General features: G+C 28.0%; 1 protein-coding gene across 4 annotated transcripts in view; it reads left to right on the forward strand.

Annotated features, from left to right (window-relative positions):
• The window catches only part of LOC142318770 (SET domain-containing protein SmydA-8-like), a 48,195-nt gene that overhangs the window by 12,514 nt on the left and 18,628 nt on the right, over positions 1 to 17,053 (forward strand). For all 4 annotated transcript variants that reach the window (XM_075355223.1, XM_075355222.1, XM_075355224.1 and 1 more), the window contains 5 exons: positions 1,788 to 2,083; positions 3,264 to 3,641; positions 10,736 to 11,051; positions 12,393 to 12,488; positions 15,563 to 15,636. In XM_075355223.1, the coding sequence (XP_075211338.1) occupies positions 1,788 to 2,083; positions 3,264 to 3,641; positions 10,736 to 11,051; positions 12,393 to 12,488; positions 15,563 to 15,636 (1,160 nt within the window). The remainder of the gene's footprint in view (positions 1 to 1,787; positions 2,084 to 3,263; positions 3,642 to 10,735; positions 11,052 to 12,392; positions 12,489 to 15,562; positions 15,637 to 17,053) is intronic.

Consider the following 17,053-nt stretch of genomic DNA (forward strand, 5'->3'; position numbering starts at 1 on the left):
AGTGATTAAATGATTGGCAACAAAAAACAAATTACCAAAATGATGATCAACTCTGACTTACGGAGAATATTGTCAGACAATATCAGAGGAGTAATGAACTAAAAGATACAAATTTTTTGCAATTTATCAAAGATCAGGCATGTATGCCACAGTGTATATGTTGTTCTTGTTAGGGTCTATTTTTCAGTTGCTTTGTAGTTAACTTTAATGTACATAAAATTAAACAGAAATTTAAAATAAATATTTGTACAGAAAATCCAAAAATAATACGATTGTAAATTATAATTTTAAATTAATATTAAATAATCAGATTAAAGAAATTTTTTTATGCAATTTTTAATTTTAATTTACAATTTAAAATTTTGAATAAAAAAAATTTAGTTTTAGAAATAAAACGAATTTTTTTTATGCAAGTTTTAATTTTAATTATAATTTAAAATGTCGAATATAAAGAAAAAATATATTTCTGTTTTGATTTAATTGGAAAAGGATCTTTCAATAATTTTAAATCCTAATTTTAATTTTAATGTGTAATTTGCAATGAAAGATTTGAAAAATGATAAAGCAACTGATGATGCGAGGTACTCGCAAAAGCGCTCTTACTTAGATTATGTCATAAGGTAGCTGTCATGCTATTTTATTTTATTTTATTAATTCTGTACTCGGGTTGATCATATATAGATCAACCCAATATCATATAGAAATATGTATATATATATATATATATATCTTTTTATTAAACTCATCCAGGTCAAAAACACTGTTGACTGTAGTGCAAGTTGTTATAACTATTGTATATTTTTTTCCAAGAAATTGCATCTTTAAGATAAATTTGTATTAATACAATATTATTTTATAGAATCTAAAAACAAAAGAAATACATTTTTGATAACCATTAACAATGTAGTATTACTAAACAATAGAAGGTTCAGTATATATATTTTAAGATCTATATTCTCACATGTTACAAAAGGGAATTATATATAATTGAAAAATAAATTTCTGAAAGTAAAAAATAATACTGTAGTCATGAATACATTAGAAAAATGATAAGAATAATGCACACAACACACACGCACAGAAAGAGAGAGAGGGCGAGAGAGAAAGGGGGGGAGATGGAGTATTGCTTTCTTAAAGAGTCCTTTAAGTTATTGTACTATGGAAGACACTATGTGTATAAAAATTCCATCAGTACCATTAGTTCTATACAATCTTTAAAGATATGTAATTCTTATCATCCTTCTACCTTGTACTGTCACCAAAACCTTTTTCTGTAATTCATGAGTATATTCCTTCAGGATATGCTTTAACGTTAATCTTATTTGCTAATCCAGGTAAATCCTGTTCAATCAATATAAGTTTGCAGTTTTAGATAAAGTAGAACTATTTTGTCTACTTTCAACTTACTCTTCCGTAGCAGATTCCTGCTTTATATCCCATATGGGAATGTCAACAATGCATTTGTATGTTTCTTTCTAAAGTAATGTCTTGAAAAACATCTTTCAAGCTACTTTCATCCTAGTTATATCCACCTATCTTTTCTATGGTCACAATTTTGTTCTAACACATCCATCTGTTACTGTACCTTTTTCTGAAATGATATTTGTTCATTAAGCCATCTTCTTTGTTTTAGCAACTCCTACACGCAAATTATATACATCCAAATTCTCTTTTGCATTGCCCAGTTAGACAAGTTGTTAAATCTTTTACAGAAATTTCACTTTGGCTTATTATCACATTAAAAATACAAGAAATACTAATTCTTTTTTTCTTCATTTGATGTTAAGGACCAAGAAAATGTGGGCCTCCAATTTGCGTCGGATGTCACTTAGGAGGTGATAATTTGGAATCATGTCCTAAAGGATGTAAACTTCCGGTATGCAATTCCGAGTGTGCTCAATCACAACGGCATCAATACGAATGTACTCTTCTTTGTTCTTATGGAAACTGTGTTCCAGAAAATTCATGGTCATCTGATTTATTACGATCTCTTACTGCGATTCGATGTTTACAACTGAACAATGAAGACCGACTTGTAGTTCAATGTCTTCAAGCAAATGTTCAACCAGATTGTAACTGGGAGGTGGGTTTCATTTATTATTATTTTTAATATTATATAACAAAGAAAAAATGTCTTTTGTTGTAATGTTCATGTTTGTCTTTTGATTTACACTTTCACATGCCAAATAACTATAAGGATGGGCCAGAATATTCCTTACAAATGTTAGTGCTTGTTTTTAAATGGTTCTTCAGATCCATAAGCAAACAGTTTGTTCCACAATATGTTTGATATGATCGGCAAATAAATGTTATATTATTATTATTATCGTGATATATTTATTTAGAAATTAACATTTATTTGCCGATCATATCACGGGACTGTGAATAGGATGGTGGTAATCAGAGACTCTGAAGGGGATCTTGACTTTTGTTTTACCTCATTTTATTCTTCCTTTATGAGTAAATGGTCTTTTCTTACTATCACCTCCTTTCATCGTTCTTGATCCCTTCTTCAGTAAGTCTTAGCAAAATGCTTAAATCATCCCAAGGAAAGAATGTTAGGACCATTAATGTCATTCTTTCATCCTAAATTGGCAACTTGCCAGTTTAGGCACGTTAAGAAACTTAACAATTCAGAAACTCAGTTTCCTATGTGATGGTGTTACCAAAGCCAAGCTAGTTACAAAGAAGAGATTTCATTATATTTTAGCAAACAAAAAAAAAAATGTTTTTTGAAGGATTTTCTACTTAAGGCTCCCTCTGCCTGTTCTGCAATCTTCAGTAAAATTCTGCATTTACCCAGATCAAGTTTGTCATTTATTCTTTTTCTTGCAACCTAGACATGTTAGGAATCTGGATTCTTTGTTGTGTATCCAAAACTGATGTCTCACTTCAGATTACTCATAGTTTACAATTGGGGTAAGGTAGTCCAGTTTACCAATTTGGATGTTCATCGTAATAAATATATTCCAAACAAGACAAAATAAAAATGAAAAAAAATCTTGATACTCATATAAATGAACCAAATTATTGTTTTAGAATATACTCATGGTCACCATTTCATTTCTGACTTTCTTAATAAGTCTGGCAAGGGATATTTGTTTTCCTTGAGGACTGCTGTTATTTTCTGTACTATTACTGTATTATATAAATAATTCAAATTCAGAATAATATGAAATTAGGTTAATCTAACCTAGATACTGTTATTGTTTTAATTATATTAAATTTTATACATATGATTCATAAGAATGTTTTCATTTCAGAGTGAAAAAATTAAAAGAGCACTAGAGGAAGAATTAAAATCAGAAGATGAAGAATGGATGATGTTGTGCAGTCGTATTATGGATACAAATGCATTTGAAACAATAAAACATGAAAGATTATTTGATACAGGAAGAGAAGGTACACTAAGAGGTTTGTATCCTGTGGCAGCTTTAGTGAATCATGATTGCTCTCCAAATGCAACTTATTTCTATGATGATAAATGTAACATGCTCGTTACAGCAGCACGAGCTATTACTTCTGGAGATGAACTAACAACATCATACTGCTCTCTTCTCTGGGATACAGCTTCCAGAAGAATGCATCTAGCACAAACAAAAAAGTTTGCTTGTCGCTGTAATAGGTGTACAGACCCAACAGTAAGTAAACAAATATGAACAATACATATTATTGGAAAATATACATATTCATATGTACATATACAACACATACGAAAGGAAATACACGCATACATACATACTTGCATAGTGAAACCTCTATTAATGAGCATCTCCCAATTAATTCAAAATGTTGAATGGCAATTTTTAAAATTGGTGTTCTCTCAAAGTGTTTTTTAATAACATTCAAACAATGGTCACTAAGAACAACAAACAAGAAAACTGGCAAAATTAATTTGTTATAACATTTTATTATAACATGTTCTTATTTACACAAGGATTTTCTCTGTTTTTATAAACAGAAACAGAGCAATATGTAAGTAATATTTTCAGTCATCATACAAACAGTATAATACAGATGATTATTTACTCAGACATAAACATACCCATTAGTGCTATTTCATTTGCAAACAAATCAAAACATTTTGTTCTAAAAAAATTTAGATTTCTGGGGTAAACATGGCATATGACTATGACATCTACAAATCAGATCTTTAACCGATAGTTTGATTTACAACACAACACTTTAATAAAATATTGATAAAAATAAGTGATGTTTTAAATATTACATCTATTACTTCACAACAAAATAATAAAGTAGGGATGAATGAGTTTGCAAGCAAAATAAATGATATCAGAGATCTACAAATAATACTTTATATATACCAGTGAACTACTATGTTGTGTAGAAAAGTTACTGAATAAAAAAGAACAATTTCAAGATGGCACAATATTTGAATTTCATTTAGAAGAATATTCTTATCAACATTAAAAAATACAATTAAAAATCCTAAGTTAAAACAATTCTAAAAATATTTTTTTTAAATTTATTAAGTGTTTTTATTTTTTTATTTTCTTTAATTCAATATTTGACTGAATGAATAATAAATGATACACACATTACACACAATATTCTGGTAAACATTCTAAAGTAAAATGACTAAAGCTAGTATTCATATGTATAATGTTAAATAAAAAATTTTGCTTCATGTTATTACTTGTAATAAATGGCATTACATCTAAATTACAACCTACCTAAAAGAGAAAATAACAAATAAGACCAAATTAACTAACACAATGTCTGCAAAATAAAAAAATAAAAAAATTTTCAAAAATTCCAATTTTTATTCATAATCATAAAGGTGTGGTTTTGATCTGCAAAAAAATTTTCATGATGCAGAAGCTTACATTAAAGTTCATATTTATTCGGAAATGCCCTTTTCTTATAATTACAATAACATTGAACCACAAAGTTTGAAAATTTACAAAAAATTATGCTCTGATGATTGCAGATAAAACAAAGAACAATTACTATGAAATAATAAAGATCTGCCCCTTATTAAAAGGTCCGCTAAAGTAACTTCATAAATGTAATCATCTTATTAGCAACAACTTATTGATATAATGACTTTTGGATTCAATACTGAAATTTTCAGTGCCAACATACCTATTTATAGGTTGGTGAACCCTTCATGGTGAATGTTCTTTTTCCAATAAATAACTTGTGCATGAGAGAACTCTTTACTCAACATGGTCTATAAATGAACAATTACAGTAAAGAGCAATAAAGATGTAAATATACAACAGATGTAAATCACTACACTGAAAAACCTTATGATGATTCAATAATTTAGCAAGATAAGCTATATAATAGTAGTACATTGTAGCACGGATTTTATTTTTTTTTTTTAGAAGTTTTTCACTAAGTTGGACTTTTGAGACCCTAAGAAGCTATCAGTCATTTTTACTCAGTCAAGTAATTGGTATGGAAACATTCATTAAACAAATAAATCTTTCTGATTAGTACATAATAATACATTATATAGATCACATCATTTAAATATAAAAACAGATTATAAGATAAACAATAGATTTGATTAAAGTCCACATTAATTATTTCAATACAAACATATGAAATAATGTTAATATATGTTTTACAATATAATTTGTACTGCCTCAAAACAAGCTATTATAAATTTCAATCATTTTTTTCTCTAACTAAATATCAATTTAAATATTTTATAAAACTCAGTATTATACTACATCACAACATTTTTGATAATGAAATCAGAAGTTTATATTTGTATTATTTTTCTATATAAAGAATAACACTAATATAAAATAATACTAAGATAATTATAAATATCAAAAGATAGAATATCAGAATAAGGAAACAAAGTTGGTGCGCAGCAGAGATTAAAATTTTGGTAGAAACAGTTTTCTGAATTGATCTTAGACATTCAAAAACGAATAGGTAGATTTATTAAATAGCTATCTAAAACTAACAAATCTTGTGGTACTGGAAAAAGTCATTACTGAAACTCAAATTAGAATCTTTTGATTCTAAATTGAAACTCAAATTAGATCTTTGTTCAATATCAATAGTTCTAAAATATTGTAAAAAATAAATAGTAGGGGCCATTTGTTTAATTAATAGCTTAATTGAAACTGGAACAATTTATTACAAATTATAAACAGCTAAAATTAAACCTATATAAACACAATGATGAGATGACACTAAAATGGAAGTTTACTACCATTTTTTTTTAATATCTGAAAAGTTAATAAACAAGATAAATGTCATTCAATTGAAATAGCACACGGTTTAGAAAAGGGAAATCTTAAATAGTGCATTAATAAATACTTAGGAAAAGGTTAAAAAAAAAATTTTGGTGACTTTATCATTAAGGCGAACATTAACATTTTAATAAAATTATTTATGTTTATTGTTGAGCACTATGCCTACATTTATATCAGTCAGTAATCAGTATTTATTGCATTACAGTTTTAAGCAAAGTGCCTGTAAATAGTGTGGTTGATCAGCATAAGTATCAAAAAACAGTTTATTTTATACAGTCCTATTTAAAAGAATTTGTACCAAATAATGCTAATGCTACTCCTTAAAGAAACATTTTCGCAATATAATTAATTTTTATACAAAAATATTACTTGAAGACGAGCTATGATTTATTTGAATATTGTACATACTCGTCTTTTAATGACTATGATTTTTTAATGTACTTTACAGTAACCGTTTTTATAACCTTAATCATTTTAATAATCAGTAGAGTGTTTATTGTACTTCAAAATAATGAAGTTATTTGAATAAGATTATTTCATAATAAAAAAAAAAATTAAAAACAAATGTAATTTTGCAAATGACATTTGCAAACAAATGTCAGCATCACAAAATTATGCCAGTTGAAAATGCACAAGCTTGCACTACCAGGATGAACTGGTTAACTTTGGACGAGTACTGTTGTTTAAAGAATTAATTTATTATGACCCACTTTGATGGTAATTTTTTCAATTTCATAACAAGATAGGAGGTTGGTTTCAGACTATTCTACTTTTTTATAATCTTAAGAATCTTATGTCAAAATTGTAAAACTTCCTGATGAAATATTAAAAACAAAAGACACTTTCTTCTACTGCTATATGGTGCTACATCAGAATTTTAAAATTCCAAGAAAACTTCAAAGACAAAAATAACAGGTCTAAAGTTTGTCTGTAAAAAATGACCAAAAATTTTTTATTTGTCTTTTACGGAATAATATTTGTGTTTTAATCAAACACAATTTGAAAATGCCTTAATTCACTATGTTCAAGACCCTTTTAAATAAGTGTTTTTTATATATAACAAAAGAAGTATGTTCAGAAGGTAAAAGTAAAGAGAATGAGGGAATACAAACAAAATTGGGTCCAAAATTGAATGGCCCAGCTTTTTCTGATGATATTGCAATTTTCTCACACTAAAATCCCTTCATACTCCCTTCATACTAAATAAGTAAATATCAACATTCCAAAAATTTAAATATCTGGAAGAAATAATCCAAATCAACGGTTTAGATAAAGAAACTGATCAAACAAGAACGAGAAAAAAAAATGACATATCAACTAGCAAGAGATATTTACAAAAAAAACATTTACAAAAAAACATTTCAATAAAAGCCAGAATCAGGCATTACAATACAGTAATGAAATCAGAGAAGGCCACTGACCAGTTTGCATCTCCAGCTGAAATAAATGCAGTAGAAAAAAAAGTAAAATTTTGAGAAAAATCTTAGTTCCATTAAAAATGGGTGAACAAATTCCTAAGTAAAATGATCTTTACAAATGTAATGAAACTGAAAAATGTCAAGATTCCAACAGAAATCTGTTACAAGATTTCTAGGATTTACAAGAGAAAAAGAAAAAACCATCTGGTCAGAAGAGAAAATATAACAAAAGCAAAAGAAAAAAGAATTGAAAGATAAGGAATGAAAACAGCCAAAAGAAAGAGAAATGAATTCAAAATGTAATTTTTATTCACTTTGTTTCTTATAACTTACAAAACACTACCAGTAATACTAAGGAGGTAGTAATAATAAGGATAACTGCAATTGGGCATCAGCCTGAACAAATGATTAAATATAAAAATAATTGTATATGTACAAAAATAATATATATATTTTTTTTCAATTTAGAAATGTATTCTGTTAAAATTAAATGATTTATTGATTTTTATATTTTTCAATTATAAATTAATTTTTTAATTTTAACAGTATACATTTCTAAATTTAAAAAAAAAATATATTTTTTAAAAATTTAATTAAAGTAATAAAATCAAATTCTAATTTAAATGTGTTAGATTTCTTGTGTAAATTATTCGCTTTAAATATATTATGGAAAATATGTTTTACAGATGGGTTAAAAACATGTTAAAAATCAGATAAGTGGATAAAGTGACAAATGAAGAGGTGTTGCAGCAAACTGATGAAGAAAGAAGCATTTGGAAAAATATAATTAAAAGAAGAGACAGACGAAGAGACAGACTAAGAGACCGACCATATATTAAAGTATCCTGGAATAGCCACTTTAATATCGGAGGGACAGATAGATAGGAAAAACTTTGCAGGCAGGCAATGTTTGGAATATGTAAAACAAATTGTTAGGGATGTAGGATGTAAGGGGGTATACCAAAATGAAATGACTGGCACTAGATAAGGAATCCTGGAGAGCTGCATCAAACCGGTCAAATGACAAAAATAGTTATGACTGAAAAATAGTTTTGACCTGAAAAATTGATAAAAATATGTTCCAGAACTGTATCTGCAGTAGTTTTTGAGAAATCTGGGGTGAAAACCAGTAAATTGGGGTAGAAGCTCTGTAAGTTTGACGTACAATAATTTTGTTAAATAGGTAATGAACACATAAAACATTTAAGCAAAAGTTAGAGAAAATTTCATTCGAAACAAAGTGATGTAAGATAAATTGAATAAAACAAAGAAAAATTACAATTTTATTTAGAAACAGTACACTAACAACAAAGTGCATTATATGTACCGGTTTACAAAAATGAGCCTGCTATTTTCAACACGTTTTTTGGGACGCTTTAGTTGCTCTTTTTAGTTCTTAAGGGCTCTCTTTCAGTTGCTCAGCTGCACCCACATTGTGCATAATTAATTCCTCATGAGATATATTTTTGTTCTGTACACAATATTTTTCACAGATTCACACAAAAATCCAAAGGTGTTAATATCAGGGATCAGGTGTTAGATCTTTGTGGACTTCCACAACTGTTCCACTTCTAGGTGAGTGGAAACGGCAGAAGAGAAGTGAAGAGGTGCGTCATCGTGCCAGACAATCTTCAAGCAGCTGCAGCAATCCTTCTTTAAGAAAGTGAAAGTAGCCCTCAGCATTTAAGTGGGCAGGTAATTTGAACGTTCCACACAGCTGATTATGAAGAAGGCTGCACCGATGCTAAATCGGTGTTGAATATTGCCATCCACCGTTTCATGAGGATTTACTTCTGCTCATGTATGCGCATTGCGTAAATTGTTGACACCATCTCAGAGTGCCTTGCTTGCCTCAACGAGAAACAAAACATACTTATAGAGTAATAGATTTGTATTCCATCAGTTGCAGAACTCCAAGCAAAGCAGACCGTCTCCTGGGTATAGATGTTGAACTGGCTCTTTATGATATGGATAAAACTTGTACTGTTTATGTTTTCTTCAAACCATTGAATACAAATTCTTGATCCGCTTAGAAAGACATTGTGCACTGACACTTTGACTGCACTAATCTGCATCAATAATAATTTCATCAGTAACAGCATCATGTTGGATATTAGCTGGTACGAATACTAGGTAGAGAACCTGATACCAAAGATTGCGAAAAGTCATGCTAATTGTTCTGGGATCTGGAATCCTACAATTTGGAAAACGAATTTCATATTTTAGTGCAGTTGCTGTTATCATTACCATTACACACACCAAATGAATGCCAATTACTTCAATTGCAAACCGATCATGTACAAACTAAAATTCACAAAGAACCTTTACTAACAACAGTACAGGTCACAGTACCCTGTATTCTATCACAAATATATATAAAGATTCTATCTCATTTTTTAAAAATTGTTTAACTGTAATTTTTAACGGTAAATTTTGTTGTTGCAAATTTTTCACATCATCAATAAATAATTTAGTATGACAAATGTAAATAGATTTCTGACTTGTTTTATTCAACTTATCTTACATCATTTTGTTCAAAAATATATCTATATAAAATCTACAAAAAACTTTGTGATATGAAGTATTTGAATTATAATATACTCTGTACTATAAATTGTTATTCAGATGTCATAGAGAGAATCTTTCTTTCTCTGTTTTTCCTGTTTAGCCTCCGGTAATTACCATTCAGATAATACTTCAGAGCATAAATGAGGATGATATGTATGAGTGTAAATGAAGTGTGGTCTTGTACAGTCTCAGTTCGACCATTCCTGAGATGTGTGGTTAATTGAAACCCAACCACTAAAGAACACCGATATCCACAATCTAGTAATCAAATCCGTGTAAAAATAACTGACTTTAGTAGGACTTGAATGCTGGAACTCTCGACTTCGAAACCAGCTGATTTGAGAAGACACATTCACCATTAGACCAACCTGGTTGTCATAGAGAATCAGGAATGATTAATATAGTTGGGTCGATACATTAAATGTATAATTAATTAAATAATTGTGTCAGTTTAAATAACATAAAATCTGAACCTAAGTTAGTTTATGTACTTTTCACTTTTTTTCCTAGGAATTTGGAACACTACTCTCAGGTCTACCATGTCCACATGCTCCATGCACTGGAATAGTATTATGTACAAATCCATTAACACCTCACAGATCAGATTGGATATGTAATGAATGCTCTTCAAATATTAAATTGGATCAAGTAATGAAACTTCAGAAAGTACAAGGAACTTTATTAATGGCAACTGACTCATCAAATCCTCAATCTGTATTAAATTTTCTTCAATTAGATACAGTTATACATAATAGTGTTGTAGAAGTTCAATTAAAAGTGAGTCTATGCTTTAAACTTGGTTATACAGACGGTTTTAAATGGAAAGGTACGTAAATTGTTAAAAAAAAAACTATAGTTAAAACATTACTACAAAACAGATATGATTAGTTTAAATAAAGGTAACATAATTTTCTCATAAAATATATTTATCTGTATTAAATTAAATTAAATTATATTAAAAATTATTATTAAAAACGCAAAAAAGTAATTTCCTCTGATCATTCAAATGGTGAGATTTTAATTTATAAAAAAAAAGAAGTTAAAAAATAAAAATACTGAAGTTAAATTTGAATAACCCATATAGAGATCTCTTTAATCTACTGCCAATTTAAACACCTTTGGTGTATTTTTATTTAAAAGAAAAAGACAATGACTTTTCATGACAATGAATATCATCTATTTAAATACTAACACATCTATTCTTGATTAGTTGGCAATGTACTCAGTAAGGAAACAATGCCAATCATTGTTCAAACATCTTAAAATCTAGGGCACCATGAAACATTAAAATGTAATAGTTAAAGCAATTAGTAATAAAAAAATTAAAATTTTTATTAATTAATGATTATTTAACACCAATGAAATTAATTATATAAATAAATTAGGTTAGCATATTATATTAAATTAAAAAAACAAATTATAATTTTTTATTACATTATATTTCACAGTTTAGTGTACATAGTTATCAGATGGTATGACTTGTCAAATATTATATGTTACAACACAAAGCCTAGGTAATACTAGAAAAGCAAGTTTTTCTTTCATCTGGAGTAAAAGTAAACTAAAAATTGGTGTATTAACCAGAATCCTCATCCAAATGGATCATAATTCATGAACCAAACAGAAACATAAACTGGGAGTTCCTAAGAAAAGAATAATAAGCAATAAAGACAGCAATGAAAGAAAAATAAAGTAATAAAAGTTTTTCCCACGTATAAACATTATTGTATTGGCAACTTTTTAAATAGCAATCCTTTACAGTTTTTTTTTTTTGGCTATTTTACAAAAAAAACATGTTTTTATTCAGAGATATTTTTCCTTAAATGTAACAATTCAAATTTTATCTTAAATGGAATCATTTAGGGAAGAAAACTACGATTAACACATCTTAATAAGTTCCAGTGAAGAAAATTATGTCGGTACCGTACTAGTTTTTATCTGAAAGCTTTTAGCCACTGAATATTACATTAGGTAAAATATTAATGAACACAAACATCTTTTAGTGAAGTTTTCAATTATCAAAAATGCCAAACCAAACTTTTAATGTTTTGGGGAAAATAAGCAAGTATGCTATTTAATTTTTTTTGTAGATCTTACATTTTTAGATCTTTGAAAAAACAGTTTATTTTATTAAGAATATTTTAATATTTTTTAGTTTTATTTTCAGAACTTACTGATAATCAACTAGAAATAAAAGAAAAAATTAGCAAAGAAATATTGGACCTTCTTGAAAAGCTTAGAGTAGGAGAATGTCGGCTCAGAGGTAAGAATGTACCTCTTCATTTTGATTCAGAATTTTCAGTTAATTACATTATGTTACAGGTTTTAAAATTGAGGAGCACCTAACATTTTCCTCAAAATAAAAAAAAATCCTAACAATGTCAATAGGTAATCCTGATATGCCAATAGGTAATAAATACTAAATATATTTTGCTTTATTTTCTGAATACAACTGCCTGATAGGCAGGGTGTACTTTTAAAACAAGCCAGTATAGATTAGTCAAAATAAAATGCAATAATAAATACTGGACTACTTTGCTTCAACCTTTACTTCTTACGCTATTTAAATTAAAATTTCCTTTTTTAATTATATGATTATTTCATATTTTTTAATAAAGTAATATCATCATCTCATGAAAGAGTAAATGTCAATTCTTTAAGCAAATGTACAAATTTGTAAGGAATAAAAATGCTAACTGTCATAAAATCAACAACCCCATAAAAGATTTTGTTTTAAGAGTTGTAAAATAGAAATTATTTCTTTAGAGATAAATTATTTTTTGATTGAAATTATTTTTCACTTTTTGAAATTTCCATTAAAAACAAAGTTTACTTACGTGTAACTTATTGCAAACTTTGCCTATTGCAAACTCAATCTCCGGAATGAAATCCACAGCAAAGCTAACAATCTCAATTCAAGACAATAGCTGAATTTAGTCAAATGAGCTCATCGAGAAATTTCATTACATTTTCAGAGAGAGCAGGTTAAATGCTTTGTGCAAGAGAGTTATTAATACAGTAATTTAATTAAATTAATAAAAATAATAAATGAAAATTATAATGAATTTCTTCTGAATTTATATGGTAGGTTTTTAAGTGTGGCTAATATATATTTTATATGTAGTTTATATATTAGGTTTCAGAATACATATACCATATTCTTGACTTTTCATATTTAATTGATGTCATAGTAGAAATTTATATGAACTCTTTCTTATCTGTTTTATCATCTTATCCAATGCGCTCCTATTGATTTGGCACTTATCAATTTCAACAATTCACCATGCAAAATATTAAATTATTTCAAGACAGATTAAACATAAAACTAAATAAAATTAATTAACATTCAATAATTTTTAGATATTGCACTGCAGTTTACAAAAAGCTTCATAAGCCCACAGCAAATGCTAATGAAGTGAAGCAATTACAAAAATATTATAAGCATTCCTGAACAAATTAATTCAGGTCTGTGTAAATACTTTTCAAAACATGCTATGCATCAAGCTGAATTGAAGTGTCATTAAAAATTTCTAGAAAACTGGGCAATTACAATTGCAATTTTGTGCCTAAAAAAATAACTAAATTCTGTGATGGTTATTAAATTCAGTTATTAAAATATGATGGTTCACATTACTGTATAGGATCTTCCTCTGTTAAAGAACTCGGTTCAGACCTCAACATAAATAGTATAAGTTAAGTGTACATAACTATTTATAATCAGATACATTTAAAAATAAAAACAGAGAAATATGAAAAAAGAAAACAATTTATAAGACTAAAAGCAAATCCATTAAATTAGATTAGTTATAAATTTCTATGACTTTTAAGACTACACATTAGAGTTAATGAAATTGTAACATTATGCTTTGACTGCCTAAAATTCCTGATCAATCATGTTATTTCAATCAGGAGAAATAACATATTTTATCACTTTACGACAACAATGGATTGTTCTAGTTTATAATAATGCCTGTTTTATGTAGACTCAAGATGAATTTAATAAGCAGAGACTGAAATCCATGTTAGATTGAAATACCAGCCAAATTTTAATTTTTAATGATTGATTATCATGTTGACTGTTGTGCTCAAAGCAAAAACACAGTAGTCAGTGTAGTTGACAAATTATGCCCCCTCAAAATACTGAGAGGGTAGAACTAGTTTCATTAACTAGTATATGTTTATATTAGAAACTAATAAAAATAAGAGGGTTAAGAAATTTTGAAGAAAAGGAAATTAGATATTACTTAGCAGAATGTAGTTTATTTTTTAATATTATAATAATTGTTTATGGGAAAAAATTGAAATTTATTTAATTTTTAGTTATATAATTTATTTTGCAAAATATAACACTGTAAGGATTGTTTTAAATAATATAATATATATTATATAATATAATACATCTGAAAAATTCACAGCAAAAACATCATCCACCATTTCATAGCAATCTCAACAATCTCCAGTTTAATAATAGATATAATTTTTACAACTGCTTACTATATGTAGCCTCTAAGACTGTTTAATTAAAAAAAATTGATGTGGGCACCACATAACTTCCTTGTACGCCTATTATATGTAATTTAATAGCAGTACAAGGTATTACATAAACATACATTTTTTCATATTTTTTTTTTAATATTATTGCATTATTTATTATTTATCATAATTTTTTTTTATACACAGAGGTTAATAATTATTAATAAATCAATATATTTAAATTAAAAATAAAAAAGTTAAAAAAAGGATATGAAATCTGATTTGAACCAACGTGCCTTCCCCTTGTAAGATCCAAATATTTCATTAATTAAAACTTTATTTGGCTATAATTCTGAAACCAATGAAAATAAGTACCACTTATGATATGTCATTGAAAATATTTCAATGAGGGCTTATTATTGCAGTTAAGAAAACGCCCAAAATAAAAAAATTTTCAGTTATTTTGGACACTTTTGGTCCAGTCGACTGCAGTCAAAAAGGAAGGTGCACAAGTTAATGTTACAACAATCAGATCTAGAATTTCAAGATCCTACGGCTAATCGTTTTTTAATTATTGAGATACATACATACATACATACACACATACATACATACAGACATACAGATGTGTCAGAATGAATTTAGGGATGGTCAAAATGAATATTTCCATTGAAATCTGAAAACCGACATTTTTCGCGATCACAATACTTTCTTTACTTCGTTCCAGGAAGTAAAAATATTAATTAAAAAATTATTAAATTACAAGAATTTTTGTTAATTTTAAATAAGTAAATAGTTCTGATCAATACAAATATAATACATGTAACATCAGTAAAAATTTGAAGTTTCTTTTTTTCTTTTTAGGACTTATTCTTTTTGAGCTTCACTGTACTCTTTGTGAAAAACTGATAAGAGCAACCCAGGACAACAATAATGAGGTAAGTTGCTATAAGCTAAGCTTTAATTAAGTTTAATAATTAAGTTAATTGCAATTATCTAAGCTTTAATAACCATCCTCTGTGGCAGGAGTGGCACCTCAGCCTTATACCTGGAAGTTAGGCATGGCCTTTTCACATGCTATAAAATTGCCAGTCCCAGAGGCTGAAAAAAAACTTAATCAAGTGATGCAACATATGCAACATTGTTGTCACATTATGCATTCATTATTAATTGCATGACAAGATAGTAAAATCAATTTCTACAGTCACCTGCAACATGTGAAACTTCTGTTTCCAGTAACAATTTGGTTATCATTATACTCATGTTCCATTGGATGTTTGTTATTTCTAAAATACGAGGTTTGATAAAAAAAAATACGTGGAATTTTTTAATTTTCCAGGTTGTATAAGTGCAATTGTCACAATTTTTTTTGTTGTATTGGTAGATTTGTCCCTAACATATATTTACAAGGTAACATATACAAGGTAGTATTATTGGATGCTTAGTTTATTGTTGGCTGTTGAATAGGTTGCACATGTTTTGGTATGGTCAGGGATTTTTACCTTGTGAAATAAATGAAACAAAGAATTCACATTAAATTTTGCTTTAAGAATGGAGTAGAGTGCAGCACTAAATTGGAAATGTTGAATACTGCTTTTGGCAATTCTTCTATGAATAAAACAAGCATTTACAAAAGTTTCCAAGCCATTAAGACATTGAAGATGATGGGCGCTCTGGACATTCCATCAACATTTAAAAAGTGAAACAAATTATTAGCGATTCTGCAATTTTCCTCATCAGAGAGTCAATAAGGATTACTTCCAGGAAGTTCTATGATGTTTAAAGAAATCTGAAGAAAATGCCCGGATTTGTGGATGAACGATTTGTGGGGAAAGAATTCACGGCAATTGCACCACGATAATGCACCTGCTCACCACTGCTTGTTTGTAAATTTTTAGCCAAAAAACAACACCATAATGATGCTTCAGACTCCATATTCGCTGGACATGGCCCCCCTGTAACTTCTTCCTGTTCCCCAAACTGAAAAGAACCATGATAGACAACGTTTTGCTAACGTTGAAGAGTTAAAAACAGAATGGCTCGGAAACTGATGTGCTTTAAAGATTGGAAAAAGTGCTGGCACAAATTTATTATATATGAAAAGAAGTATTTTGATGGTGACAAAATCCATGTTGATGAATAAATAAATGAATAAAGTTTTTTGAGAAAAATTTTGCATATTATCAAACCTCACACCTCGTACCTAACTTTACAATAATAGCAACTAAAAAATGTCTTTTGTATGCCTTTTAATTAACATTGATATTAAATCTCTTAAATAATTTCGCATTTTTGTCACTTTATTCCATCATAATAAAAATAGTTGCTTTAAGAAGCTTTAAGTGGAAAAAAATA

Source organism: Lycorma delicatula, chromosome 2, assembly GCF_047948215.1.
Source record: "Lycorma delicatula isolate Av1 chromosome 2, ASM4794821v1, whole genome shotgun sequence".
NCBI classification, from domain to species: Eukaryota; Metazoa; Arthropoda; class Insecta; order Hemiptera; family Fulgoridae; genus Lycorma; species Lycorma delicatula.